The 27,482-nt window shown below is 40.8% G+C and overlaps 1 protein-coding gene across 3 annotated transcripts in view; it reads right to left on the minus strand.

Annotated features, from left to right (window-relative positions):
• PLEKHB2 (pleckstrin homology domain containing B2) overlaps window positions 1-25,675 on the minus strand; it is a 54,084-nt gene extending 28,409 nt beyond the window's left edge. For 2 of the 3 annotated variants that reach the window (XM_046019652.1, XM_046019650.1), the window contains exons 1-4: window positions 25,553-25,675; window positions 11,110-11,154; window positions 6,686-6,838; window positions 5,247-5,349 (exon numbers count right to left, since the gene is read on the minus strand). In XM_046019652.1, coding sequence (XP_045875608.1) covers window positions 5,247-5,349; window positions 6,686-6,838; window positions 11,110-11,146 — 293 coding nt within the window. In that variant the 5' untranslated portion in view covers window positions 11,147-11,154; window positions 25,553-25,675. The remainder of the gene's footprint in view (window positions 1-5,246; window positions 5,350-6,685; window positions 6,839-11,109; window positions 11,155-25,552) is intronic. The other variant, XM_046019649.1, reaches the window with a different exon arrangement.
• Between the last annotated feature and the right edge of the window lie 1,807 nt (window positions 25,676-27,482).

A 27,482-nucleotide genomic window follows, 5' to 3' on the forward strand; every position in this document is an offset into this window, starting at 1 on the left:
GCTCCCTGCTGAGCAGAAAGCCCGATGCGGGACTCGATACCAGGACCCTGAGATCATGACCTGAGCCAAAGGCAGTGGCTTAACCCACTGAGCCACCCAGGCGCCCCAAACATTCTGGTTTTCTAATAAATGCAGGTAAGTTGCAAAATTCCCCCAACAGATTTATAAGCGGTTTACTATTATCATTCATTTTGCTAAAGGGTATCCTATTGGATTGTTCATATACTGTATATTGCTTTAATATTGTCAGGTAGGAGAGTCTCTTACGGTCTAATTCAGTTCTACTATTTCGGCAAGTTTTTCTTACACTGAATTTCTAACTACCTTCTTGGGTTCTGTACTTTCCAGACATCAATAATCTTCCTGATAAACTCTTTTAGTCTAACGTAATTCTGATCTTTTCTCTAAAGTGTTTAATGTTTTCACCCTGCTTTCCCTGAGAGTATTCCCAAGTCTTTCCTTTTGCCAATGATTCATTTTTTAGTTGGGCTTGTACCTCAGGGAAGGGAGATTTGCACCCCTTAAGATGATAAAACGAATGGCAGATACACCCCATGACAGACCTTCTTGGCTACTCAGATGCAAAAGGCATAGAAGAAACACAAATTCCCTCTCTCGGGCAGTTTATATTCTAATAAAAAGAGACAGGATAAACAAATAGCTAGTTAGATTGTAAGTATATGTGTATGATGTAAGGGGGGTTTATAATTTTAAATATGGTAGCCAGGAAAGCATTCTTGGAAAATTCGATTCTGTTTCGTGGGTTTTATTTTCCTACAGATGAGGAGCTTTTTCTGAGGCTTACATTTTCCTTTTTATTTTTCCTTTACAGTGTATTTGCCACACCGTTTCTCTGCATCTTACTCATGTTTAACATGGGAAATGATACCTAAAACTTCTATTTGCTCTCATATAGTATGTGTTATTTCTTCTTGACATCCTTCCTACTTAATCCGACCTCTCTTGGTAACCCCACCTCACTCCACCCCAGTAACAGAGTGATGACTAGGTATTACCTTCAACTGCTTTTCTGTAATCAGAGCAAACAATGGTGGGAGAGAAGAAAATTTCTTGTGACACCGCTAAGTCCTTTCTGAAAAATCTGGCCTCTACACTCTTCTGAGCATATTCTTTTGAATGTCTTATGCCAGGGCTCACTTCATCAGCCAACGAATTATCCTACTACTGTGATCTTTGAAATCTTCCAGGGCTGGAATGATCAGTAAGCCCTGGTGGGAACCTTCCACTCTCCACTGAGGTCCAGAGATATCATATTCTCAAAGGATTTTTCATTAGCTTTCCCAAAAAGCTTACTCTTTTAATCAACATCCTTCCAGACTGCAGAGTATTACTGAAACTTTGCAAGACTTAATTAACTCCTCCTGCTACTACTTCTGGTAGCTGGAGGTAAAAACAATGAAACATCTCAACAAAATCTTTCTTTCAACAAAAATTTCTTTCTTTGGCCATCACTCTTTATAGCTGCTTCTTGAAGCTGAACTTCTTTGTCTGTTACGGCTAAAAAGTTTCCCCTTCATTTTACCATTTTTACTCAAAGGTCTCAGTTATAGGTTGAATTCTGTCCCCTGCGAAAAAATAAGTTGAAGTCCTAATCTCTAGTACCTTTGACTTGTTTAGAAATAAGGTCTTGGCGTGCCTGGATGGTGTAGTTAGTTGAGTGTTCAGCTGTTAGTCTCAGGATCATGAGATCAAACTCCATATAGGGCTCCATGCTCAGCACGAGTCTGCTTAAGACACTCTCTCCCTCAGATGGAGAGGAGAGGGAGTTGAGGGAAACTGGAAGGGGAGATGAACCATGAGAGACTATGGACTCTGAAAAACAACCAGAGGGTTTTGAAGGGGCGGGGGGGGGGGGGGAGGTTGAGGAACCAGGTGGTGGGTAATAGGGAGGGCACGTACGGCATGGAGCACTGGGTGTGATGCCAAAACAATGAACACTGTTATGCTGTAAATAAACAAACGAATAAAAAAAAAATTAAAAAAAAAAAAGACACTCTCTCCCTCACCTAGAGTGTATTATGCAAGGCGAAATAAGTCAGTCAGAGAAAGATAAATACCATATAATTTCACTCATGTGTGGAGTCTGAGAACGAAACAGACGAAGGCAGGGGAAGGGAAGGACAAATAAATTAAGATGAACACAGAGAAGGAAGGAATCATAAGAGACTCTTAACTCGAGGAAACAAACTGAGGGTTATTAGAAGGTTGTTAGAGGGGGTAGGGGTTGCGTGATGGGTATTAAGCAGGGCACTTGATGTAATGAGCACTGGATGTTATATGCAAGTGATCAATCACTAAATTCTATTCCTGAAACTAAGAATACAGTATATGTTAACTAAATTGAAATAAAAAATAAAAAACTTTTGCTTTGACTCTATGAACACTCTGTGAGTGGGTACACTGCTTGGGGATTTCCCTGGATCTGTGCTCCCTCAACTGCAAATCTGCAATTCTTTAATACCAAATAAATGCTCATTTGTCCCTTAAAAAAAAAAAAGAAAAAAAAAAATTCTCTCCCTCTCCTCTTCCCAGGCGCATGTGTACACGCACTCTCTCTCTGTCAAATAAATAAATCATAAATAAGTGAATTTGAAAAAAAGAAAAAGGAAGGAAGGTCAGTCTTTACAGATGGACTCAAGATGAGGTCATACTGAATTAATGTAGATGGATCCTTATTCTACTACAGTTAGTGTCCTTGTAAGAGAACATCTGGACACAGACACACAGGAAGAATGCCTTGTTACAACAGAGGCAGAGATTGGACAGATCCAGTGGCAATCCAAAGAATGTCAAGGATCACCAGCCACAACCTGAACTAGGAAGAGGCAAGGAAGGATTCTACTCAGGAGTCTCAAAGGGAGCATGGCTCTGCTGACACGCCAAGCTCAGACTCCTAGCTCCCAGAACTGTGAGAGAATACCTTTGTTGTTTTAAGGCACCCAGTTTGTGGCAGCCTCTCTCCTGAAACAGTCTCCTATTTACTCTTTTACCTTCCTGAGTCATTTTATTTCAAATTCTTGTTAACAGACTATATAGTTAGACTTTATATTTTTTACCCAATCACAAATCTTACTCTTTTTAAGGGGAATTTAACCAGTTCACATTTACTGATATCATAAACATCACTGGTCTAATTACTGCTAGTTCCAGATATTTTTGCCAATACATTAAAAAAAAAAAAAAAGTTCCATGTGACACCTCAATGTACAGCAGAACAGAGCAGTTAAGAACACAGGTCTTGGAGACAAAGGTTCAAATCCTGAGTCTAGTCTACTAGCCTCTAAAATCTTGGCAAGTATGGTAGGCAGAATGATACACACATCCTAATCCCGAAACGCTGTGAATGTTACCTCATGGGGCAAAAGGGACTCTACAGCTGTAATTAAGGTTAAGGACCTTGAAATGGGGAGATTACCCTGGATTATCCAGGTTGGCACAAATTATTCATTAAGTTCTTAAAAGCATAAACCCTTCCCCACCTGCAGAGAACCAAAAAGATGACCACAAGAGAAGGGCATGGCCCAGAAGCCAAGAAACAAGGAAGCCTCCAGAAGTTTAAAAGACAAGCAAACAGATTCTCTCCTAGAGCCTGCTGACACTTAAGACCCAGTGTTGGACTCGTGACCTTCAGAAATGCAATCATAAATTTGTATTGTTTGAGCCACTGTCAGGGTAATTTATTACAGGAGCATTAAAAAAAGTGATATGGGGTGTGCCTGGGTGGCTCAGTCGGTTAAGCATCTGCCTTTGGCTCAGGTCATAATCTCAGGGTCCCGGGATCAAGCCCTGCATCAGGCTCCCTGCTAAGGAGGAAAGCTGCCTTTCCCTCACCCTCTGCCGCTTCTCCTACTTATGCTCTTTCTCTCTGCTTCTCTCTCTGACAAATAAATAAAATCTTTAAAAACAAAAACAAAAACAAACAGTGATACAGGAAGTTACTTAACCTCACTAAACCTAAGTTTCTTATAACAAGAACAGCACCTACCTTATAAGATATAGTGAGGATTAAATAACATATATAAAGCAATTAGCACAATGTAGTGCCAGGTAAGTGTTCAATATACATGTTTAAAATGTTAAGTAGTAATAATATAGGTCCAGTTTATTAAAAAGTAGCAAACTGGATTTATGTGTGGTCATTTCTCCATCAGTCTATAGGAAAGCTGTATCTCTTCCAGAAAGCATCGTTTAAGATTTACTGATTGATATAAATCAGAAGAGTGTAAAAAAGCAGCTATATATGGGATTTAAAATAAACTCTGTGAGTTTAGCATGGAATAAATGTTTATATTGAAAATGAACACATATGTGAAATGTGGAACAGGCACTCTGAAAAACTGGCCTGGATTATATGTAAATAGTCACCTAAACATAAAGATTTTAATATAAATGAACATTACAATATTCGGTCAGTGAATTCTTACAACGTCCAGAGTTAACTCATAATGGTGGTACAGAGTAACCATTAAAAAAAAAAAATTCCCCCCCATTTTTTTTTTTTTGAGAAAGAGGGAGCTTGCATGCACTTGTGCTTGGTCAGAGAGGGGGAGATAGAGAATCTTATGCAGGCTCCACACCCAACACTGAGCCCAACACAGGGCTCAATCTCATGACCCTGAGATCATGACCTGAGCCAAAATCAAGAGTTGGATGCTTAACCGACGGAGCCACCTAGGCGCTCCTTCACCTCCAAATTATATTTAGCTGGTGTTTTCAAGATTCTGATTCAACTTCACTGTCAATGTTAACAGGCTGAGAACTGATAAAGCTGGGTTTTCTTCCTTATGGCTTGATATCCCTTCTTCAGAGATGGCAGATGGAGCAAGAACCACCAAAGGAAGGAAAAGACTGAGTAACAGAGATGTCAGTGTTTTTAAAAAATACTTACATAAAAAAAACAAGATTTAAGAACCCATTCAACTACATCCATTACCCAATGTACGTCTAGTAATGAAAAAGAGTGCAAAGTGGCTATATACTAATACTCTGTCATTCCCAGTATAATGGGATCTCGCCTGCACAGCTCTAAAGAAGCAGAAACTAGGACAAGGGTGTTAGGTATGGAATAATGCCCTGTTACATTTGTTTCACATATCCTCTGAGTCACTTATTCTGCTGCCTGAAGGAAAACTCCATTCTCATTCTTCTCCCTTCTGGAAATTTCCTTGATTGGAAATTAAAACACAACAGTTTTTAAATTAAACATGTAAAAACTCAAAACTTACAAACAATCATCTGTGCTTTCTGCACAAAGACTGATAGTTTTCCCATCTCGGCAAACAATCTGCAGCATACAGTCTTTTGGCTTCCCATCGGGAGGCTGAATATCTGAAAAATAAGTAGAATAAGGATATAGTTTGTTTTAAAGGATTTATTCTACCTAACAATTCAGATAAGCAAAAGACCAGTATTTCAGAACACTCTAATAACAAAACATCTTTGCCCTGCTCTACAGAACCAAGCACATGAGTCACAACCCTGTTCCAATTAAACTTTCTACAGGAGGGGCACCTGGGTAGCTCAGTCAGTTAAGCATCTGCCTTCAGCCTGGGTCATGTTCATAGGGTCCTGGGATGGAGGCCCACATCAGCCTCCCTGCTCAGCAGGGAGTCTGCTTCTCCCTCCCTTTCCCTCTCCCCCCCACTCATGTGCTCTCTCCCTTCCTCTCTCTCTCAAATACATAAAATCTTTAAACAAATAAGTAAATAAAAATAAATAAATAAACTTCCTGAAGGATGAACAAGCAGGCCTCTTCTAGAGGACAATCCATATACTGAAATGTACAGAATGGCCCAGACATTAGAAGAATAAGCCCCAAACAATGAAAAACGTTACTGAGCATCAGATAACAAAATACTTTTTGCTTTTATTCACAGGAAATGCTAAACTGGATCACTGCTTTAAAAGTGAAAATCATACTTTTCAAGTAGCTCTGTGTACCAAGAAATAAGGTCTGTGATATTTGAGCCTAGCACAGGTAAATATTTCAACAGCTAGTCCATGGATACTTGTGTTTCAAGAACTAACATGCAGGGGCAAGATGTTATAACAATGGTTACTACTAGCAGATAGGCCATTTTTTAACTCTTTAATTCGAAAACTATTATATAGGATCAGGATGTTTCAAACATCAATGTTTACTAAAACAGACTCTATTCCAAACAGAAACAGAGCTAATAAACAGGGAACTCTATATATGCCCTTAATTAGAAATAGAAAACTCTATACTTATTAAAAATATATTCCTTTAAAATGAATACAAAGAATAACTCCAGGAAACCAAGGCATCATGGATTTTTAAGTAACTGACTGGTGGTGTCATCAATAAGATGCCTGTTTCTGAGTAACAAAACCTGTACTAACTAGGGTGGTTCCATCTTTCTTGGGGATCCCAGCAGTCTGGTTGTTCTCCATCACTTTCTCCATAACAGAGCAAGGAATGTGGACTGCTGGGTCTGATTCAGTTGAGAAAATTAATCTGCCCCAACCATATGATTCATGATCCAAGCGTCTGGGTGCCCACTGTGGTTACCTCCTTTCTCTGATGAAAGATGAAACCCTTCTTTGGTCTGTCAATGAAAGTAAAATGAGAAAGGATGATTCAACTCCCATCATGAATGGGAAAGGGTAGAGGACAGAAGCTGGCCACAACAGACTCACTTACCCCGACACTCTTGCCCGGTGCGGATATTGATGCAGTCTACTGGCATATGGACCTTATCCTCAACACTCTGCCGTGTTTGATCATCATAATAGATCAGGTGACCATCTGACCACAGGTCAAACCAATTCTTCTTCCAACGCTTCAAAATAGTACCTGAAAAAAAATGGAAACCCATTGGTTTTGAGCCAAAAAAGCAAGGACTTCATTCTCTTGTTCACAGGTAACTAAAACAAAGGAAACAAAGGAAACGTTCCTCTGGCCCCAAAAGTATGCATGCATACAACTGCCCAGAGTTGCTCCAAAAAAATGGAGATGAAAGCAGACTCCAATGGCATAAACACCTATGCTGTACCCATGCTACATGCAGCTTACACTAAAGATAATAAGAATGCTGCCAACTTAATAGTCCCCATTTTTTTTTAAAGTTTAATAAAACCTTGATTTTGATAACAAGTGTTGGTGAGGATATAGAGAACAAAGAACCCTCATATGTTGGTGGGAACATAAACTGGTACAACTACTATGGAAAACAGTATGGATGCTCCCCAAAATATTAAAAATAGAAATACCAGGGTGCCTGGGTGGCTCAGTGGGTTAAAGCCTCTGCCTTCGGCTCAGGTCAGGATCCCGGGGTCCTGGGATCGAGCCCCACATCAGGCTCTCTGCTCAGCAGGGAGCCTGCTTCCCCCCTCTCTCTACCTGCCTCTCCGCCTACTTGTGATCTCTGTCAAATAAATAAATAAAATCTTTAAAAAAATAAAAATAAAAATAGAAATACCATATGGACTATGAGAGACTGAGGACTCTGAAAAACAAACTGAGGGTTTTGGAGAGAAGGGCGCTGGGGGAATGAGCCTGGTGGTGGGTATTAAGGAGGGCATGTATTGTATGGAGCACTTGGTGTGGTGCATAAACAATGAATCTTGGAACACTGAAAAAAATATAATAAAATTAAGAAGTTAAAAAAAAAGGAAATACTAGATGGTCCAATAATTCCACTACCATTTACCCAAAGAAAACAAAAACACTAATTCGAAAACATACAGTCACCATGTTTATTGCAGCATTATTTACAACAGCCAAGATAAGGAAGAGACCTAAGTTGCTAAGTATCCACTGACAGACAAATAGATAAGAAAGATGTGACATTTATATACAATGAAATATTAAAAAGTCATAAAAAAGGATGAGACTGTGCCATTGGTGATGACATGGGTAGACTTAGAAGGTATTACGCTAAGTGAAATAAATCACATTGAGAAAGACAAAACCACATGATTCCACTCAATGTGGAATCTAAGAAATAAAGTGAATAAAAAAAATTAAAAAGAAGAAACAGACACATAAATACAGAGAACAAGCTGATGTTTGCCAGATGGGAGGGGGATGAGGGATGGGCAAAACAGAGGAAGGATAGTGGGAGATAGAGGCTTCCAGTTATGAAATGAATAAGTCATGGTAATAAAAGGCACTGCATGAAGAATACAGTCAATGATATTGTAATTGTGCTATATGGAAATAGATGGTAACTATGTTTGTGGTGAGCATAGAATAACAGAGTTGTACACCTGAAACTAATGTAAGACTACGTCAATTATATTCAAAAAAATTTTTAAAAACAAAAAAATCCTTCATTTTAAGCTAATGAAACATCTAATATTTAATTTTCCATGTAGCATATCAAAACTTTCCCAGTAGTATATGACTTTGCTAATGATCAGAGAACACTGGACTGTGAAGTCTCTATAGACAAAGTATATAAAATATATAGAGAAGAGTAAAGCCTTCCTCTTTTGAAAAAATGTTTGTTTTTTTCTCAGAGCTTTCACATATATTCTTCTTTACCATTCATCTTCCCTTAAAGCCCATGGCATGGGAGGGTCTCCCTGCCTCAGACAGACACAGAAGCAGGTTCAGACACTGGGTATACCCACAGCCAGGACACTGACTCCCATCCTGTGTGCATCTGTCCTGCTACCTCACACATCCTATTAGTTTAAGGAATTCATCCAATCATTTGTATTCTTGGACTAGGCACTTGACTTTGTTAAACTGAAATTTCCCGGTCAGCCAAAAAGGAAAACAAAAAGGCCAAGTCAGTCACCCCTACTCCTTCCTCATACTCAGACACTACCTACTGTATCCTTCATTCCTGTAGATCCCGCCCTTCTTGGCCATTGTGCACAAATCACATTCCATTTACCTCTCCTTATGCTCTGGGGTTAACAACATATGTACCAAATCACCCTTCCAAATTTCTTTTATCTATCAGGCACCCTCCTTGCAAAAAGAGGCATCCACAGCACTGTCCCAAACTGATAAATAAGTGATATCAGCATCCATTTGACTGGCAGCCCCTTGAGCTATACAGAAACTATCAAACAGAGCTGCCCAAACATATAGACGGGATCACCAGATTAAGGAGTTCTATGCAAGTATCTCACCTGCCACTTAAGCCCTGACTGCAGATTTCCAATTTAGGCTATCTTCCAGAGTCCTAAAGGTCTGTGTGATAATGGCAATAAAAGGAATCCTCTAGACCACTATCCATACCTGTAACCATCTGTGTTTATACCCAGTGAGTATAATATATCTCACCTCATCTTATTTTATTATGATTGACAGTTCCGGTTTTTGCAAAGGAAAATCAACCCACAAATTGGAAGATGGGGAAATGGAATAAGTCTTCTGAATGTACATTTCAAGACTGCCAATGGACCAAGAAACTAGAAAAGTCTGTACAATTTTTTAAAAATATAACTATTTTGTGTATGTCCTCAAGCTAGGCAGTAATAGGAGAGGGGACAAAAAATAGTCAAAATAGTCACTGTTCATTTATGTTGCAAGAACATTTACATCGAGTCATGGTGGAGAAAGGAAAGCTTGTCCTCAAACAAGGACACAGCAAAGCCTAAAAAGAAAAGCAGAGGATATCCAAAGGGCCAGGAAAGGAAGGTATATCCTCAGAGTCTCCACAAGCAAGGCTCTTCACATCCCCTAACAATTTAACGAAGAATGGAATCACAGAACCCAAAGAAACTTACACAAAGACTGGGGCTAACCTCCAATATGCCAGGACTTTCTTTTTAAAGCCAACACTGCTCTATCTATTCTTAGAATATAGAACTGTCACAGACCTTGAAAGGACACGTGGTTCAGCTCCAGGTCTGGGAATATAGAACTAATGATAGGACAAATAAGCTGAAGGCTTGTCTCTTGGTAGAAAGTATATCAATGTTGAAATGACACAGTCCTGAATCTCAATACAGGTTCGCCATCCACAGTGTTAAGTTACCTAACATCACTAAAACTCAATTTCTTCAACTAGAAACCAGGATAATGCCACCTACCTCATAGAGCTGCTGTGATAAGTACATAACATATGTAAAATCTATGTAACAGGATCACAAACAACTCTCATAAATAATAGTTTTTATAAACCAGCTAAGGTATGCAGTCCATTCTTCAGTGCTAGTCTCAATTTTAGCTAAGTTCTGAAGGTATAACAGAAATTTGTATCTAAACAATAAACAGTATAAACTACAGCTCAATTTTTTGGTAAAATCGTAAGTTATATAGTAGTCACTTTTCCCTTAATGGTGCTCTTTTTAGAAGGACAGCAGAATAATCTGTTTACTTTTTCTCCAAAGAACAGAGTTGGTTCTTCTTACTTTAGAACATTCCATGAACCTGGGTACCTGGGTGGCTTAGTCAGTTAAGTGTCTGCCTTTGGCCCAGGTCATGATCCCAGTCCTGCATTGGGCTCCCTGCTCAGCAGGGAGTATTTCTCCCTCTCCCTCTGCCCTTCCCCACCCCTCCATACCCCCACACCCCCACACACACCTCGCTCATTCATTCTCTCTCTCATGCTCATACACTCTCTCTCCTTCTCAAACAAATAAATAAAGTCTTTAAAAATAAATAAATAAAAAACTGATTCTCTTCTGCAGAGTCCTTTTGGAGATCCAAAAGACTAATTTTAGATAAACTAGTTTTAGATAAACTAATTTGATAGAGTTTATCTAAAAGAAATAAAATTTTATTTATCTCTCAATTCAAATCTTCATCTCTATAATTAAAGTCTCTAGTATTTCAGAATCTTAGTCACTGTTCAATCCCCAAATAAGACAGGTATTTCCCACAGAGAGAGGGTTCATCTTGGTTAGATTCCAGCAGGGACTCAGGTCAGCCATAAGTAATAGAGCACCCTAGTGAGAAAAAGAGAAACCAGCAGGGACTACCACAATTCCCTGGTTCCTATCAAGAAAAAACTCTGTGTGAGCAGAAACACAGTTCACAGAGCTCTAAAAATTAATAAGACTTTGACATTTGTTTTTAAATGTGATCTGTTTCAGCAACAGAAATAAACATGTACCCTAAGGCAACACTAAACTCAGTCCAACAGGCTCATCTTCTGTACTTACTCTGTCGCAGCAACCATCCACTCTTCACAAATGCCATTTTTCCACCTATAAAAGAAAAAGCCAAGTTCAAAGTTATACCTACAAAAGAGACTGGCCCATACAAGCTGTTTTTTCACTCGCAACACTTCTGACACCAAACATGTGGGGTCTTTCCACATTGAAAACCAATTCTCTGAATCTCAGGACAACAACTAGATGTCTACTGATTCAACTCAATTCTGACCTGGAATTAGCATCAGTTGAGGGTTCAGTTCCCCAAGAGTGCTCCCACTTTAGAAACAAATTCTAAGTCTCCAGCATTGCTGACCTACAAATTGGGGGTTCCCACAACCTCTCCTCTAATGTGATAATTTTGCCAGAATGGTTCACAGAACTCAAGAACACTGTTTCTTATAAAGGATACAACATAGGAAAAGCCAGACCGGAAGAGATGCAAAGAGCATCATGGGTAAGCCTTTCATGCCTTCTCTAGGCACACAGCCCCCTCCCAGCACCTCCATGTGATCATTAACCCAGAAGCTCTTAGAACCCTGGCTTTAGGGGTTTTAAGGAGGTTGCATTAAGTAGGATGATTGATTACATTACTGACGACTGGTGACTGTACTTAATCCCCAGCTTCTCCCCATCCCTGCAAGTCCAGGGATGGGGCTGAAAGTTCTAATCTTCTAATCACAAGTTGAGTTCCCTGGCAATTGGCCCCATCCTAAAGTTATCTAGGGGCCCAGCCAGAGTCACTTCATTAGCATAAGCTTAGATATGGTTGAAAAGGGCTTATTATGAATAACAAGATACTCAGCACCTCTATCTCAGGAAATTACAAAGGTTTTAGAAGTTCACATATTTCTTATTACAACACAAAAATCACAGCCATCTGGTCTAACTATCCAGCCTGACCTCCTTCTGTGTCAGTTGAGCAAGGCACCAAAGCCATTTTATTTCACTGGCCATCTGGCATTTACCTAATACCTCCTCAATAGGAACAATAAACCCCCTCCCCGCACCTCCCACTCTAGGCTTTGGGCTCAACACTGCCCACCTTACTAAATCTAACACCACTCAACAGACATAAAGCCCCCCAGGAACACTAAGATTTAGCTCTGTCAAGGATTTGTGGCTTCTCCAAACATGCCCAGTGTCCTGGGGCTCTGGGATCCACCACTTCAGCTTTATACCCGGTGTGACCAGTTGAATTCACACAGCCCAATCAGATGTGCACTAGTGTCAACAAGCCAAGTGGCTGGTCAGAACAGAATTCAAGAAGTAAAGAAAGAGTGTGATAAATTTAACTCCATAAAAATAAAAATCTGAGTGGAAAAACAAGTCAAAAAGACAAAATATTAAGAAAAAACATTTACAACTATATGGCAGCAATGAGCTAATTTCCTTCACGTCCATAGCTCACACATAACAGAAATGACAATCACCTGGCAATTTACAAGAAAAGGAACATTAATGGGCAATAAATTTGTAAGATATTCAATTTCTCTCTTAATTCTAAAGACAAAATTCAAAATACAAGTCACAATATTACCTATCAGATAGGCACACATGAAGAAAACTATGATACCCAGAAAGAAGTAAGATGGCAGGAGTGAAAACTGGTGCAAACTTCTGGGAGGAAGATTTGACATCCATCAAAATTTTAAACATTCATAAACTGTGACCCAGAAATTTCACGATTACTAGGATTATACTTCACTGACAGATGTGCAGAGGTCTACCAACAAATCTGTCTATATGGCAATGTTGCTTATACTGCAAAACACTAGCCCCATCCAAAGCGATCCACTTCAGAAAATGGCTCAAAGGGTACCTCTACACATGACAGATCATTATGCAGATATGAAAAAGGAGGTAGAACAGTGTGTGCTGATATCTGCACAACTGTTTTGGGGAAGGAATCACAGAAACTCTTAACCACGTGTATCTCTGAGGAGAAGAAATGAGGCAATGCTGTGTATGTATCAGAAAAGAAGGTGACTAGGGGCACCTGGGTGGAACAGTTGGTTGAGCATCTGACTCTTGGTTTCGGCTCAAGGAGTGAGCTCAGAGTTGTGACATGGAGCCCCACATCAGGCTCCCTACACAGTGAGGAGTCTGCTGGTAACTCTCACCACCCACCCACCCTTTGCACACATGAGTGCTAAAATAAACAAATTTTGGGGGGCGCCTGGGTGGCTCAGTAGGTTAAAGCCTCTGCCTTCAGCTCAGGTCATGATCTCGGGGTCCTGGGATCGAGCCCCATACCGGGCTCTCTGCTCGGCAGGGAGCCTGCTTCCTCCTCTCTCCCTCTGCCTGCCTCTCTACCTACTTGTGATCTCTGTCAAATAAAATCTTAAAAAATAAAATAAAATAAATTTTTCAAAAAAAAAAGAAGAAAAAGTGACTATTCAGTCCTATTACAACTTTCTATTAATACTTAATTTTTAAACAATTTCCATGTATTATATCCTTTTTCTTTCATCAACAGATTTTAGGGGCTCCTGGTGGGCTCAGTTGGTAAAACATGCAATACTTGATCTCAGGGTTGTGAGTTTTTGAGTCCCATTTTGGGCATAGAGATAATTTAAAAATTTTTTTTGGAATTCAAAAAAATAGGGGTGCCTCAGTGGCTCAGTCAGGTAAGCATCTGACTTCAGCTCAGGTCATGATTTTGAGGTCCTGGAATCAAGCCCCAAGTCAGGCTCCCCACTCAGTGGGGAATCTGCTTGTGCTATCTCTCTCTCAAAGAGATAAACAAAATCTTAAAAAAAAAAAAAAATAGATCTTACTTGGAAAATTTATTTGGACCATTTTTGTTTTGTACTTTAGCATTTTTAGGTATTCTCTTTAAGGGCTGGAATATTAGCAAAACAGAAGAAAAGCCCAAGTGGGCACCTGATAAGAAAAAATCAGTCCCCCCACCTTTAATTTTTCCCATGTCTGACTAAATTCTCACCATTCTCCAAACCTTTACAAAAAAAGCCACACAAGCTTGGTTCATACTATACTCCAGCATCTCCCAAATCTCGTACATTAAATGTTCTTAATGTCCTTGTGATTCCTGCCAATTCATGCTGTCTGTCCTCTCCATGAAAGGAAGTAAGTTTTTCATCTTTCCCCATTTTTCTCCCACACACTCAGGTAAACTAGAAACAGAAAGGCAGTCTCTCCCCTTTTTCTGAGTGCACATGCATGCTGCTCACTGCAAACTAAAAGGGACTAGGCCAAGTGCCACTGACTAGAGGGCTAACAGCACCTATCACTGACCAGGAAACCTTCCCTAATCCAAGGCTGTTAAGCAAAATGTCAGTTTATTATTTAAACTGGGTTGAATGGTTTTCTAAACCTACAGCAAAAAAGAAGGGGGAAAAAAAGCTTGCAGTCTAATATAATCATTTATTTCAAAACAGACACCATCATATTTTCATCCAACAAATACTGAATGCTAATGTGTGCCCAACCTTGTAGTAGGCACTAAGGACACAGCAGTGACCAAGCTAAAGTCCCTGTTTTCATGTAGCTTACCCTACAGTAAAAGCAACAGAGTAAACTTAATTAAAGATGGGTGATGCACTGTTGTAGACAACATTTCTGTAGTGGTGTTACTACCCCCAGAGCATAAATCAGTATTCATCCATGCCAAATCCTGAATAATTATACTAAAGTGTCCTACCATCATCATAACATGAATTCTTAATCTGTATTTCATGTGAAAAGGAAAATACCTGGGTATAGGCCAAAAAATTATTAGGAGTTACTGGGAGCTACCAAGTCACAATACAATACAATAAAACCTGGCTGAAATGCTATCATACAACTTCACTGGTACTTGATCAGTTGGTGGTTATGTAAAAATAGTCAAAATGTCAGTCCTGGGATAAGAACAGTTACATTTACTCAAAGGTCTTTTAAGAACCTGAGACCAACAACTTTCCATACCTGCAAATTTAGTAACACTACCGCCCATGAAGATAGGAGTTTAAAAGAGAGTTCATGCTAAAAGCTTACGGACCTAGAGATTTCCTATTATCTACAAATTGTATGGGTCAACACCTGAGTTGCCAGATATTATACCTATATTCTCTTTGGTACTTACTTCCTGGGAAGTTGGGTTTTACTTTCAGGTACCTGGGTATGTAAACATGAAGAAATAGAAATCAATACCAGGCCATTTGAGAAAAGATTTAAAAAGAAAAAAATATATATGGAGTTTAAAGAACATCCTACTAAAGAATGAATGAGTCAAATGGGAAATTAAAGACGAATTTTAAAAATATATGGAAGCAAATGAAAATGAAAACACAACAGTCCAAAACCTTTAGGATGCAGCAAAGGCAGTCTTAAGAGGAAAGCATATAGCAATACAGGCCTTCCTCAAGAAGCAAGAAAAGTCTCAAATATAAAACCTAACCTTACACCTAAAGGAGCTGGGTAAATAATAGCAAATAAAGCCTAAATCCAGCAGGAGAAAATAAAGATTAGAGCGGAAATCAATGATACAGCAATAAATTTAAAGAAAAAAAAAGAACAGAACAATGAAACTAGGCGTTGGTTCTTTGAGAGAATTAGTAAGATTGACAAACCCCTACCTTACCAAAAAGAAAAGAGAAAGAACCCAAATTAATAAAATAGTGAATGAAAAAGGAGAAATCTCGACCAACACCACAGAAATATAAACAAGAGATTACCATTATGAGCAATTAAATGTCAACAAATTGGGCAATCTGGAAGAAATAGATGCATTCCTAGAGACGCATAAATTACCAAAACTGAAGCAGGAAGAAATAGAAAAAACTGCATAGACCCATAACCAGCAAAGACACTGAATCAGTAAACAAAAATCTCCCAACAAACAAGAGTCCAGGGCCAAATGGCTTCCCAGGGGAAATCAACCAAACATTTAAAAAGACAAATTAATACCTATTCTCCTGAAACTATTCCAAAAAACAGAAATAGAAGGAACTTCCACACTCATTCTATGAGGCCATTACCTTGATCCCAAAACAAGACAAAGTCCCCACTAAAAAGGAGAGTTACAGATCAATATCCCTGACGAACATGGATGCCAAAATTCTCACTGAGATACCAGTCAATAAGATCCAACAGAATATTAAAAGGAGTATTCACCACGACCAAGTAGGATGGATTTATTCCTGGGCTGCAGGGGTGGTTCAACACCAATAAATTAATCAGTGTGATACACCGCATCAATAAAAGAAAGGACAAGAACCATATGATCCTCTCAATTGATGCATAAAAAGCATCTGACAAAATATAGTATCCCTTCTTAATAAAAACCCTTCATCACGTAAGGATAGAGGAAACACACCTAACATCATAAAAGCCATATATGAAAAACCCACTGTGAGTTTCATCCTCACTGGGGAAGAACTGAGAGTTTTTCCCCTAAGGTCAAGAACACAACAGGGATGTCCACTCTCACCATTGTTGTTCAACATACTACTGAAAGTCCTAGCTGCAGCAATCAAACAAAAAGAAATAAAAGGCATACAAATCAGCAAAGAAGCAGTCAAACTTTCACTCTTCACAATTCTAGAAAACCCAAAAGACTCTACCCAAAAACTGCTATAACTGATAAAGAAACTCAGCAAAGTCTCAGGATATAAAATCAACACACAGAAATCAGTTGCACTTCTATACACTAACAATGAAGCAGAAGAAAGAAAAATTAAGGAATCAATCCCATTTACAACTGTACAATTGTACCAATTTACAATTGTACCAAAACCCATAAGATATCTAGGAATAAAACTAACCACTCTGAAAACTATAGAACACTTATGAAAGAAATTGAGGAAGACACAAAGAAATGGAAAAACATTCCACACTCATGGATTAGAAGAAAAAATATCGTTATAACGTCTATACTGTCCAAAGCAATCTACACATTCAATGTAATCCCTATCAAAAAGCATCAGCATTTTTCACAAAGCTGGAAGAAACATTCCTAAAATGTGTATGGAACAACAAAAGATCCCAAGTACATAAAGCAATCCTGAAAAAGAAAACCAAAGCTGGAAGCATCACAATTCTGGACTTCAAGCTGTATTACAAAGCTATAATTATCAAAACAGTACAGTACTGGCACAAAATCAGACACATAGATCTATGGAACAGAACAGAAAACCCAGAAATGCACCCTCAACTCTATGGTCAACTAATCTTTGACAAAGCAGGAAAAAGCCAATGGAAAAAAGACAGTCTCTTCAAAAATAGTGTTGGGAAAATTGGACAGCCACACACAGAAGAATGAACCTGGACCATTTTCTTTCACCACACACAAAGATAAACTCATAATGGATGGAAGATGTGAGACAGGAATTCATCAAAATCCTAAAGAAAACACCTCTTTGACCTCAGCCGCAGCAACTTCTTGCTAGACACGTCTACAAACGGAGGGGAAACAAAAGCAACAATTAACTATTGGGGACTGCCTGGGTGGCTCAGTTGGTTAGGCATCTGACCCTTGGTTTCAGCTCAAATCATGATCCAGTAGTCCGGGGATCAAGCCCCATATCCAGCTCCACACTGAGTGCAGAGTCGGCTTCAGATTCTTTCTCCCTCTCCCTCTTCCTGTGCCCCTCCCTGCTCACACTTGAGCATGACAGCACGCGCACATACACTCTCTCCCTCTAAAGTAAAGAAAGAAAATCTTAAGAAAAAACAAAAGAATACTGCAACTTCATCAGGATAAAAAGCTTTTGTGCAGAAAAGGAAACACCAACAGAACTAAAAGGCAACCCGTGGACTAGGAAAAGATATTTGCAAATGACATATCAGATAAAGGGCTAGTACCCAAAAATCTATGAACTTATCAAACTCAACACACAAAAAACAACAAATCCAGTCAAGAAATGGGCAGAAGACATAAACAGACATTTCTCCGAAGAAGACATACACAAATGGCCAACAGACACATGAAAAAATGCTCAACATTACTTGGCATCAGGGAAAATATAAATCAAAACCTTTATGAGATACCACCTCACACAAGCCAGAATGGCTAAAATGAACAAGTCAGGAAACAACAGATTTTGGTGAGGATGTGGAAAAAGGGGAACCCTCTTACACTGTTGGTAGAAATTCAAGTTGGTGCGGCCACTCTGGAAAACAGTATGGAGGTTCCTCAAGAAGTTAAAAATAGAGTTACCTTAAAACCCAGCAACTGGACTACTAGGTATTAACCCCAAAGATGCAAATGTAATGATCCGGAGGGGCATCTGCACCCCAATGTTTATAGAAGTAATGGCCACATCAGCCAAACTGTAGAAAGAGTTGACATGTCCAATGACAGATAAATGGATAAAGAAGACCTGGGTGTGTGTGTGTGTGTGTGTGTGTGTGTGTGTGTGTGTGTCTGTCTAGGTATGTGTGTAGATATCTATAATGGAATATTACTCAGCCATCAAAAAGAATGAAATCTTGGCATTTGCAACAACACGCATGGAACGTCATTGGGTATTACGCTAAGCAAAATAAGTCAGAGAAACACAAAGACCATTTAATTTCACTCATTTGTGAAATTTAAGAAACAAAACAAATGAACATAGGACAAGGGAAGGTACAAGAAAAGAAAAACAGAGAGGGAGCCAAAGCACAAGAGACATGGAACTCTGGGAAACAAACTGAGGGTTGCTGGAAGGGAGGTAGGTGAGAGGAGGGTGACTGGGTGATGGGCAGTAAGGAGGGCACTTGATGTGAAGAGCACTGGCTCTTATATGCAACTGATGAATCACTAAATTCTACCCCTGAAACCAATAATAATATGCTATATGCTAGCTGAATTGAATTTAAATTTTTAAAGTTAAAAAAAAAAAAAAAAAAAAAAAAACAAGGGCGCCTGGGTGGCTCAGTGGATTAAAGCCTCTGCCTTTGGCTCGGGTCATGATCCCAAGGTCCTGGGATCGATCCCCACATCCGGCTCTCTGCTCAGCGGGGAGTCTGCTTCCTTCCTCTCTCTCTCTCTCTGCCTGCCTCTCTGCCTACTTGTGATCTCTGTCAAATAAATAAAATCTTAAAAACAAAAAAAAAAACAAAAGCTTCAACATCAAGAGAACATCATCATCTTTGATGTGCCTATATAAAATAATTCAAAACCATTAGAGTAAGAGAAAACTAGATTATTACAAGGCTGAAAGAAACAAACTGGAATTAGCAACAGAAAATCATATAGGTTTTTTTGGATTTTTGTTCTTTTTAAGTAGATTCCATGTGGTGTCTTGGAGCACAACACAGGGCTTGAACACATGACCTGGATATTGGGACCTGAGCTGAGATCAAAAGTTGGACACTTAACCTATTAATCCACCCAGGCACCTGGAAACTCATGACTTCTTGAAAAGGGGTAATTCTTCTGTGGACTCAAGTAGCTTTTTCTCTGGTATCATCCTATCTTTAGTCATTCTGTGGGACAATCTCACATGTACGCCTGCATCCAGATTTTTATCTCTGATACTGGTCTGCTCTAGAAGGAATCAACGCTCCTTGAAAATGAGCTGGTTACAACTTAGGGACAGGAAACCTCAAGATGTGCCTACTATCAAAAAACAAAGATACTTTCAGGAATGACTTTAGAAAGGATAAAGAAGCCAACCAGCTGAAGGGCTTCGGATAATGCCAAATTGAGAACAATAATTATAATTCATTAGAACCAACTGAGAATGAAAGGCATCCTTAGTATAGATGAGTAAAAATCAAATACACTGCTATGAAATGTGTCAGAGAAAACATAATTTCCAATGTGAGTTCGAATTTCATTCAACAAGGGGTGGGGTGGGGAGGATTTTAAAAATGTTGAAATACTTTGATTTGTATACCTTCTCCTCACTAGGTAATTCAAACGGTTATTACGGTAATAGAGATATTTGTCATGTTTACTAGAACACTACAATTTCTTTTTTAACAGGAAGTCTGGACTTCTGAGTTAAGGACTCAACTGTACAAAATTTATGCAGTAGGAAAGATCAGAGGAATAGGCTTTGAAACAGCCTAAAACTTAGGCTACTGGGAAGAAGGATGTTCAGGAAACGAACCTTGGACTCACACCCTCAGGAATACACTTGAGTTTGGTTACTTGCACTTGCTGAGCAGGCACTTACAAGCCAGTCTCCAGAAAAGTCAAAAGACATCAAGAAGAGATTAAAGCCCCATGATAATAAAAGCCTCCTAAAACCCCTTGTGAGATCTTCACTCTAATTAGGCAATATCATCTACCACAGCACATCTTCTTGGGGGACTGAAGCCAGGGCATTTTGCCATCTAGCAGAGATTGCAAGGTGGGCACTCATCTGAATGCAGGAGAACAAGTTCTTTATCCCCATTAAAGAGATGTGTGTCCTTTGTGCCTACTACCCTCTTCTGTCAGGCATCACTTTGGTATTATGACCACCACATGAAGCATACTGCCTCATCAGCCTTAGTCTCAGCCTCTAAAGCAAGAGAACCCTTGCCTCTGGCTCCCAACCAATAAGCAACATGTAACACAATACAGATCCTGCACATAAGATACACCAAGGGCTTATAAATAAGAAACACCAAAGGCTACAAGTACTTAAATAAGCAGCTGCCATTTACTACTCCTTAAATGGCCCATCTCACCTAAGCTGGACCACAGCTGCATCCTTCTGTCTAGAGTCTGCACCCTGCCAGGCTCCTGAATCCTGACCACAGAGCAGAGGGAGAAGGGACATTTTCTATCACTCAGCCTACTTGCCCTTACTCATCAGCCTAGCCCAATTTCTGACCCCAGATCCTGCTAGCCTGTCCTGCCTTGAGATTACCTGGAAACAGGGCTGGCGGGGCAGACTTTAAACATCCATCATCTCATTTTCCCTCTGCGTTAAACAGAAATATTACATAGATATGTAAAGTCCATATTTCTTGTTACTAAACACTGGAATTCACAGGAGAATTATTTTCACAGAAGGCACAACAATAATACTGAAAGAATACTGAAATGAGGATCCAAGACAAAAAAAAATACCAATAATGTCAAGATCACCCATGCAGGTGACTGCATTGCTATTTTCAACATTAATGATGGATTACAAGGAGCACAAACAACTAAATCTGCCCCCTCCTGAAATGCAACTCAAGTGAGTTAAGGGGGAAACAAGGCCTAAATCACAAAGACAAAACACCAACAGCAGAGACAAAAGCAGATGACTCGTGTTCAAATCCTGACTTACTCACTTATAAATAAACTTGGGGGTTGGGAAATAAGTAAATAACCTTGAGCAAGTTACCTAACTTTTTCAAGCCTTAGTTTCTTGATCTATACAATGAGAATACCAACAACTACTTGAGAGACATTTGGAAAATTGGGTGAAATAACATGTGTTTGGCATAGTGCTTGACATTACTAAAACTCAAGAAATGTGAGCTGCTCACACAGCAATTATCATTATTATCACTTTACTTCCTCACTAGCCACCTGACTAAAATTTGTCCAGAACATTCCAGAAGATAGTAGCACATTATTACACTGCTTCTCAAATGGCTTAGAAGATTTAATAAAGATGCCCTTGAAGGTTAAAATTTGAATACATATATAGAAATAAAAGCAAAAAACAAAACACCTTGCAGAACACATAACCAAATCCATCCCTTAAGGAACAGGAATATTTCTTTGCCTTACCTTGCTGAATTCCACATTACTTCACAGCTTATTTCAACGTTCCACTATTTCTATCCTGGAGCAAGATCTACTGCATAAACTAAAATTCATCAGATCAAAGTCCTGCGGTTTGGTCTCTCTAGACAGTAAAACACCAGCAAACTAACTAACTGCAAAATACCCACACTACTCACATGCCAATAAACCTATAGGAAGCTTTTAAATATAAATCATTTCAGCAATTCAAATTAGTTTAAATGTGAACTCAAATCATTTTAAAAACACTGAATCCACGGATGCCTGGGTGGCTCAGTTGGTTAAGCGTCCCAACTCTTGGTTCCAGCTGAAGTCCTGATCTCAGAATCACGAGATCAAGCCCCAAGTGCAGATCTGCACTCAGCATGGAGTCTGCTTCAGATTCTTTCTCCCTCTCCCTCTGTACCCCACTTCGTGAGTGCACATGCACTCTCTAAAATAAAACCTTTAAAAAACAAAACAAAACACTGAATCCAAAAGACATCAATTTAACAGGTGGAAAGAATATTGCCTTTGGAATCTGGCAATTCTGAGCTCTACTTCTTACTAACTGGTATGACTAGGAGCATAAAAGCAAACCTCCCAACGTGGGGAGACGGAGAGGAGAAGGGAGTTGAGGGAAACTGGAAGGGGAGGTGAACCATGAGAGACTATGGACTCTGAAAAACAACCTGAGGGTTTAGAAGGGGCGGGGGTGGGAGGTTGGGGAACCAGGTGGTGGGTAATAGAGAGGGCACGTATTGCATGGAGCACTGGGTGTGGTGCAAAAACAATGAATACTGTTCCGCTGAAAATAAATAAATAAATAAATAGCAAACCTCCCAAGCCTCACTTTCTTACCTATATGACAGGGCATTACTAGTTATCTCATGAGGTTAGTGTGACAATTAACTGAGATAATATGCCCAAAGAGCCCCATATGAGGCGCTCCTAAAGAGAGAACAGCTGTAATTACATTACTATCTTGTTCTAAGAAGTGCAATTCAAAGCTGTCTACAACTGACTCACAATAACCTTGTTCCTCTAGCTAGCCCTCGCTGTACTTTAACTGTAAAAGTGATTACCTTATCAAAGGAAAGAAAACTCTGTTCTTCAAAAATGATAATGTAGGGGCACCTGGCTGGTTTCATCAGTAGAACATGCCACCCTTGATCTCGGGGTTGTGAGTTTGTGCCCACATTGAGTGCAGAGATTACTTAAAAATAAAATCTTTAGGGGTTCCTGGATGACTTGGTTTTGGCTAAGGTCATGATCTCATGGGGTGTGAGACTGAGCCCCGCCTTAGGCTCTGCACTTAGCACAAAGTCGGCCTGAAGATAATCTTCCTCTGCCTTCCTCACTGTGTGTGTGTGTGTGTGTGTGTGTGTGTGTGTGTGTGCGCGCGCGCGCATGCACACACACACACACGCACACACACACATGCATGCACTCTCACAATGTATAAATGTTTAAATAAAATCTTAAAAAAAATAACGATATTGTAAAGGCAACAAGAATTCCCTAGTGCCTCTAAATACAGGGGACAAGAACTGGGTAATCCATCGTCATTTAGTTCATATATAGCACTGACCATTGCCAGGTAGCAACCACTTCTCAGTAACAAGCCTAATATAGCACTCATCAAAGGGCAGACACACTGGAGAGGCAAGAAAGCTCAACTTTCTATCCTCACCATCAAATTCAGAAGCAAACATACAACCAATAAAACACAACTAACCCACATTTTGTAACATGTTTATTTTACTCTCTGCAGTTTTTTCAGTTACAGACACTAATAATTTTTAATTTCTTTAGACATCTGGAAAGAAAAAAAGGCAGAGTTAAGGAGAAAGAACCCAAATATTTATGTAGAGTGGCAAGCTGGGAAGCACAGCAGTTTCTAGAGGCAATCAGAAAAGAACACTCTCTCTTCCAGAGAAGTAATATGACTATCACACAGAGTGCTATCTGTCCTTCATTCTACAGAATGATGTACAAGTTTCAGAAATTCAGTCCTTGAGATTATTAGGAATTTTACCTACAGAATATGCCAACACAATTAAAAATATGCAAGTGAAGAACCTCTGTCAGGTTCTGAGTTCTTTTCTGCAGCTTCCCTAGGAAGCATTTACTGAACACTAAGTTGTCTGCCAGGACCATCTTGAAGCATTTTGAATTCCTGCCCTCAGAGATCAGTATGTTGGGGAGGGGCAGGGGAGTCAAGCACAGAAATCACTAATGTGAAAAATAAACCCCAGGCATTCTCATTGCCACGTATAGGCTGGCCCTTTGCACAATCTCATATATTTTGGTCAGACAAATAATGACGGCCATAATAGGCGACTGACGGTCCTCGCTAGGGCCCTAATTCCGCTTTCGGCTTCAGACAACTCATTTCCTGCACTGGCAATAGCTTCCTCAAAGACCAAGAGACCCAGAACTTTCCTCCCTTTCGTAATAAACACTCCAGCCTCTGTCAGTGACTCACCCTGTCCGAGTCCCCAGAGGTTAAAAAAAAAAAAAAGATTCTCAGGGCCTAGGAGTCAATGGCGTTGGGAATTAACCACGTTCCTCTAGATTTCTTGACAGTATGGCCATCACACCGCATTCCCTCCACCCACCCAGAAAAACTGGAACTTACTATTCCTTCATTTTTACGAAGCATCTTCGGTGTGTATTACTTTACATTTGAGATAATAACAAAAAACTCTCTGCCCACACAAAATAATAATCCTGCGCTCCGGAGTTCCCGATCTGGCCGAGTGAAAGGATCAAACGTGAAAAAAGGTAACGTGCAACCCAAAGTCCTTAAGACTAACCACCAACCACCCCAAGGCCAGGAATAAGTGAAAAGAAGTGGCGGCCAGTCGCCCCGCGAGTCTTCAGCTTCAGTAACGCTCCGCATTCCTAGGGAGCAACCTCGGTGCTCGCAAGGCGGAACCCAGGCTCTGGGAGACCCGTACCGGCGGAGAGGTGGCGGGACCGCGGGGAGCACCTGCGGGAAGGGGGACAGCAGCAGAAGAGCTCGGGCAGGACTGGGCCGCTCAAGGGGAGGCTCTGGAGAGGCCGACCCGAGAGGCGAGAAGGGGCGCGGGCCTCCGAGGTGCGCCGAGTGGGTGGCGCTGGAAGAGGCTCCACAGGGGCCTGGAAGAGGAGGGACGCGCACCGGGAGAAGCGGGTGCTCTCGGAGAGGTGCGGGGCTGGGCGGCTCTAGAGGGGCGCACCACGGAGGGACGGCGGCGCGGGCCGAGGACGGTGCCCCCCGAGCAGCTTGGAGCTGGGCCGCTCCAGCCTGGCCGAACCCGAGGGGGTCCGCTCCGAGGGTGGCGGGATGGGCGGCTCTAAGGAAGGTTCTGGAGGAGTCGACACGGGGGAGGAGGGCACGGGGAGCGGCCCGGCTCCAGAGGAGGCTCTGGTGGGGCCAACAGCAGGAAGGGAAGAAAGGAGGTGGGGCCGGGGCCGGGGGGTGGCCGGGGGGTCGCCGGGGCGCGCGCCGAGGAAACGCCGCTAAAGGAAGCTTGGGTCTACGCCGCGGGGTGTAAGGAGGGGTCCTCTCGGAGGGTGCGGGGCGCGGCTGGACGGGAAGTTCTGCAGGGACCTACACCGGGAAGGGGAGGGCGCGCGGAGAGGGACGACTTTCTCACCACGGCTCTACAGGGACAGACGCCGGGGACCGCGGTTCCAGAAGGGATCGTCTCCGAGTGGTGACGGGCTGGGCGACCCTAGGGAAAGGCTCCAGAGGAACCAACTCTGGGGGGGTGAGGAACAGAAGGGGCCCTGGAGTCGCCTGGACCGGATGCACACATTTACCTGCGAACCCTCCAGCCGCCGCGGAGCACGGAAGCAGGGCGCGGGACCGCAAAGACGCCACTGGCGTTCCTGGGCTCCTACAGCCTCACGCCGACGTCCGGGCCGCTGTCCAACGTCACGCCTCCCCGGCGCGCATGCGCCCGGCCGCGCGGGGCAGGCCTGGAATAGTCGCGGAGGCCGCGGCGGAGCCGGGGTCGTCGTAGGAGGGAGGGGAGGGTCCTGAGGCATCCTCAGCTCTGCTTAAGTCGAAGTTTAATTTTCAACTGAAAAAATTGTTTGCACCCTGGCCTTTGTCCAAATGCCATCCTCCAATAAAAGGAGCCAGGGCTGCTTAGAGACATGAGTGGCTCTGGAACTATGGCAGCGAAAGTACAACCTGAGCCTGGAGCTTGATGTGAGAAATGCTCAAAAAATAAAATCATGGAGGCATGTCAAAGGACACCGGGATAAACCTGAAAAAGCTCCCCATGGCCAAATCTGGAACAACTTGAGAACCAAAATAAATTATGTAGTATTAGGTTATAACAGAGTATAAAACAAATATAGCAGAGTCCATTCTTTTGAAAGTAAATGGTTAAATTAATGAAGAGAAGAGAGAAGTTTTTTTTAATAGAAGAATTCTAATAAATCATACCTAATCCAGAGGAAGTATAAGCCTCCACCCAGACACCCTGAATCTGCATAATTGCTTCCTCTCAAAGAGAGGGGAGAAAATAACTTTACAGCGGAGAAACCTGACAAACACTACTCAACCATGTGATCAAGATTGACATCAGCCATGGTAAGTCATGTTGATAATATTTACCTTTGACATGATGTGATGAAAAGGTCACTTTTCCTGTGGTCTTCCTCCCAAAAAAACTACAATCCCAATCTAACCATGACAAAAACATCAGACAACTCCTAATTGATGCATGTTCCACAAACTACCTCACCAGTACTCCTCAAAAACTTTAAGGGTCATGAAAAACAAGGAAAGACTGAGAAACTGTCAGATGCAATGGGGGATCCAGGGTGGAATCTGGAAAAAGCTGTTAAATTCCAAATGCTTGATTTTGAATAATAACAATTACTTGTAATTTTTAATTTTGATTATTGCACCGTGATTATGTAAGATGTGAACATTATCTGAAACTGAGTGAAGAGTATACTAACTTTTCTGCAAATTTAAAATTATTCCAGGGTCATCTAGGTGGCTCAGTCAGTGAAACGTCTGCCTTCCACTCAAGTCCTGATCCAGGGTCCTGGGATGGAGCCCTGCACTGGGCTCCCTACTCATCGAGAAGCTTGCTTCTTTCTCTCCTGCTCCCTGCTCAAATAAATAAGTAAATACATCTCTTTTAAAAAATAAAATAAAATTATTCCAAAATAAAATAAAAAAGTTTATTTTTAAATAAAGAAGACAATAGTGGGAAATAGAGAAATGTTAGTGATCTTTACTGCTAAACTTTTAAGATGACTTTAAGTCCCTGTGGTGCCTCTGGGCTCAAGGTAGGGACCCTTCCTGGGAAGTAGCCTGAGGGAACTTCCCTCCACCCTACTCCTGAAAGGTGAATTTTGTAAACATTTATTGAGCTGTACACTTAAGATTTGTTTTTCTGTGATAAATAGCAAGCATTTGAGTAAATTTAAAGATCAAGTTGATTTTATTTAACGATTCATGAATCGGGCAGCATCACATCTAGCAAATAGAAAGGAGCTCCAACGAGCTATAGAAAAGGAAAGGTTTTTAAAGGTGGAAGAAGGATAGGAAAAGAAAATTGTTAGCAAAGAATGTATTGTTTCAAGCAAGGTTACCTTCCTCAAAGAGATCAAAATGGGTCTCTCAAGAGGATTATCTCATTTATGCTTACCAGACAATTCCATATTATTCCTGGGTGGTTGAAACTACAATTAGATTAGTTATTAAATCTTTTTTTGCTAGGGTGGA

This window comes from Meles meles, chromosome 9 (genome assembly GCF_922984935.1).
Source record: "Meles meles chromosome 9, mMelMel3.1 paternal haplotype, whole genome shotgun sequence".
NCBI classification, from domain to species: domain Eukaryota; kingdom Metazoa; phylum Chordata; class Mammalia; order Carnivora; family Mustelidae; genus Meles; species Meles meles.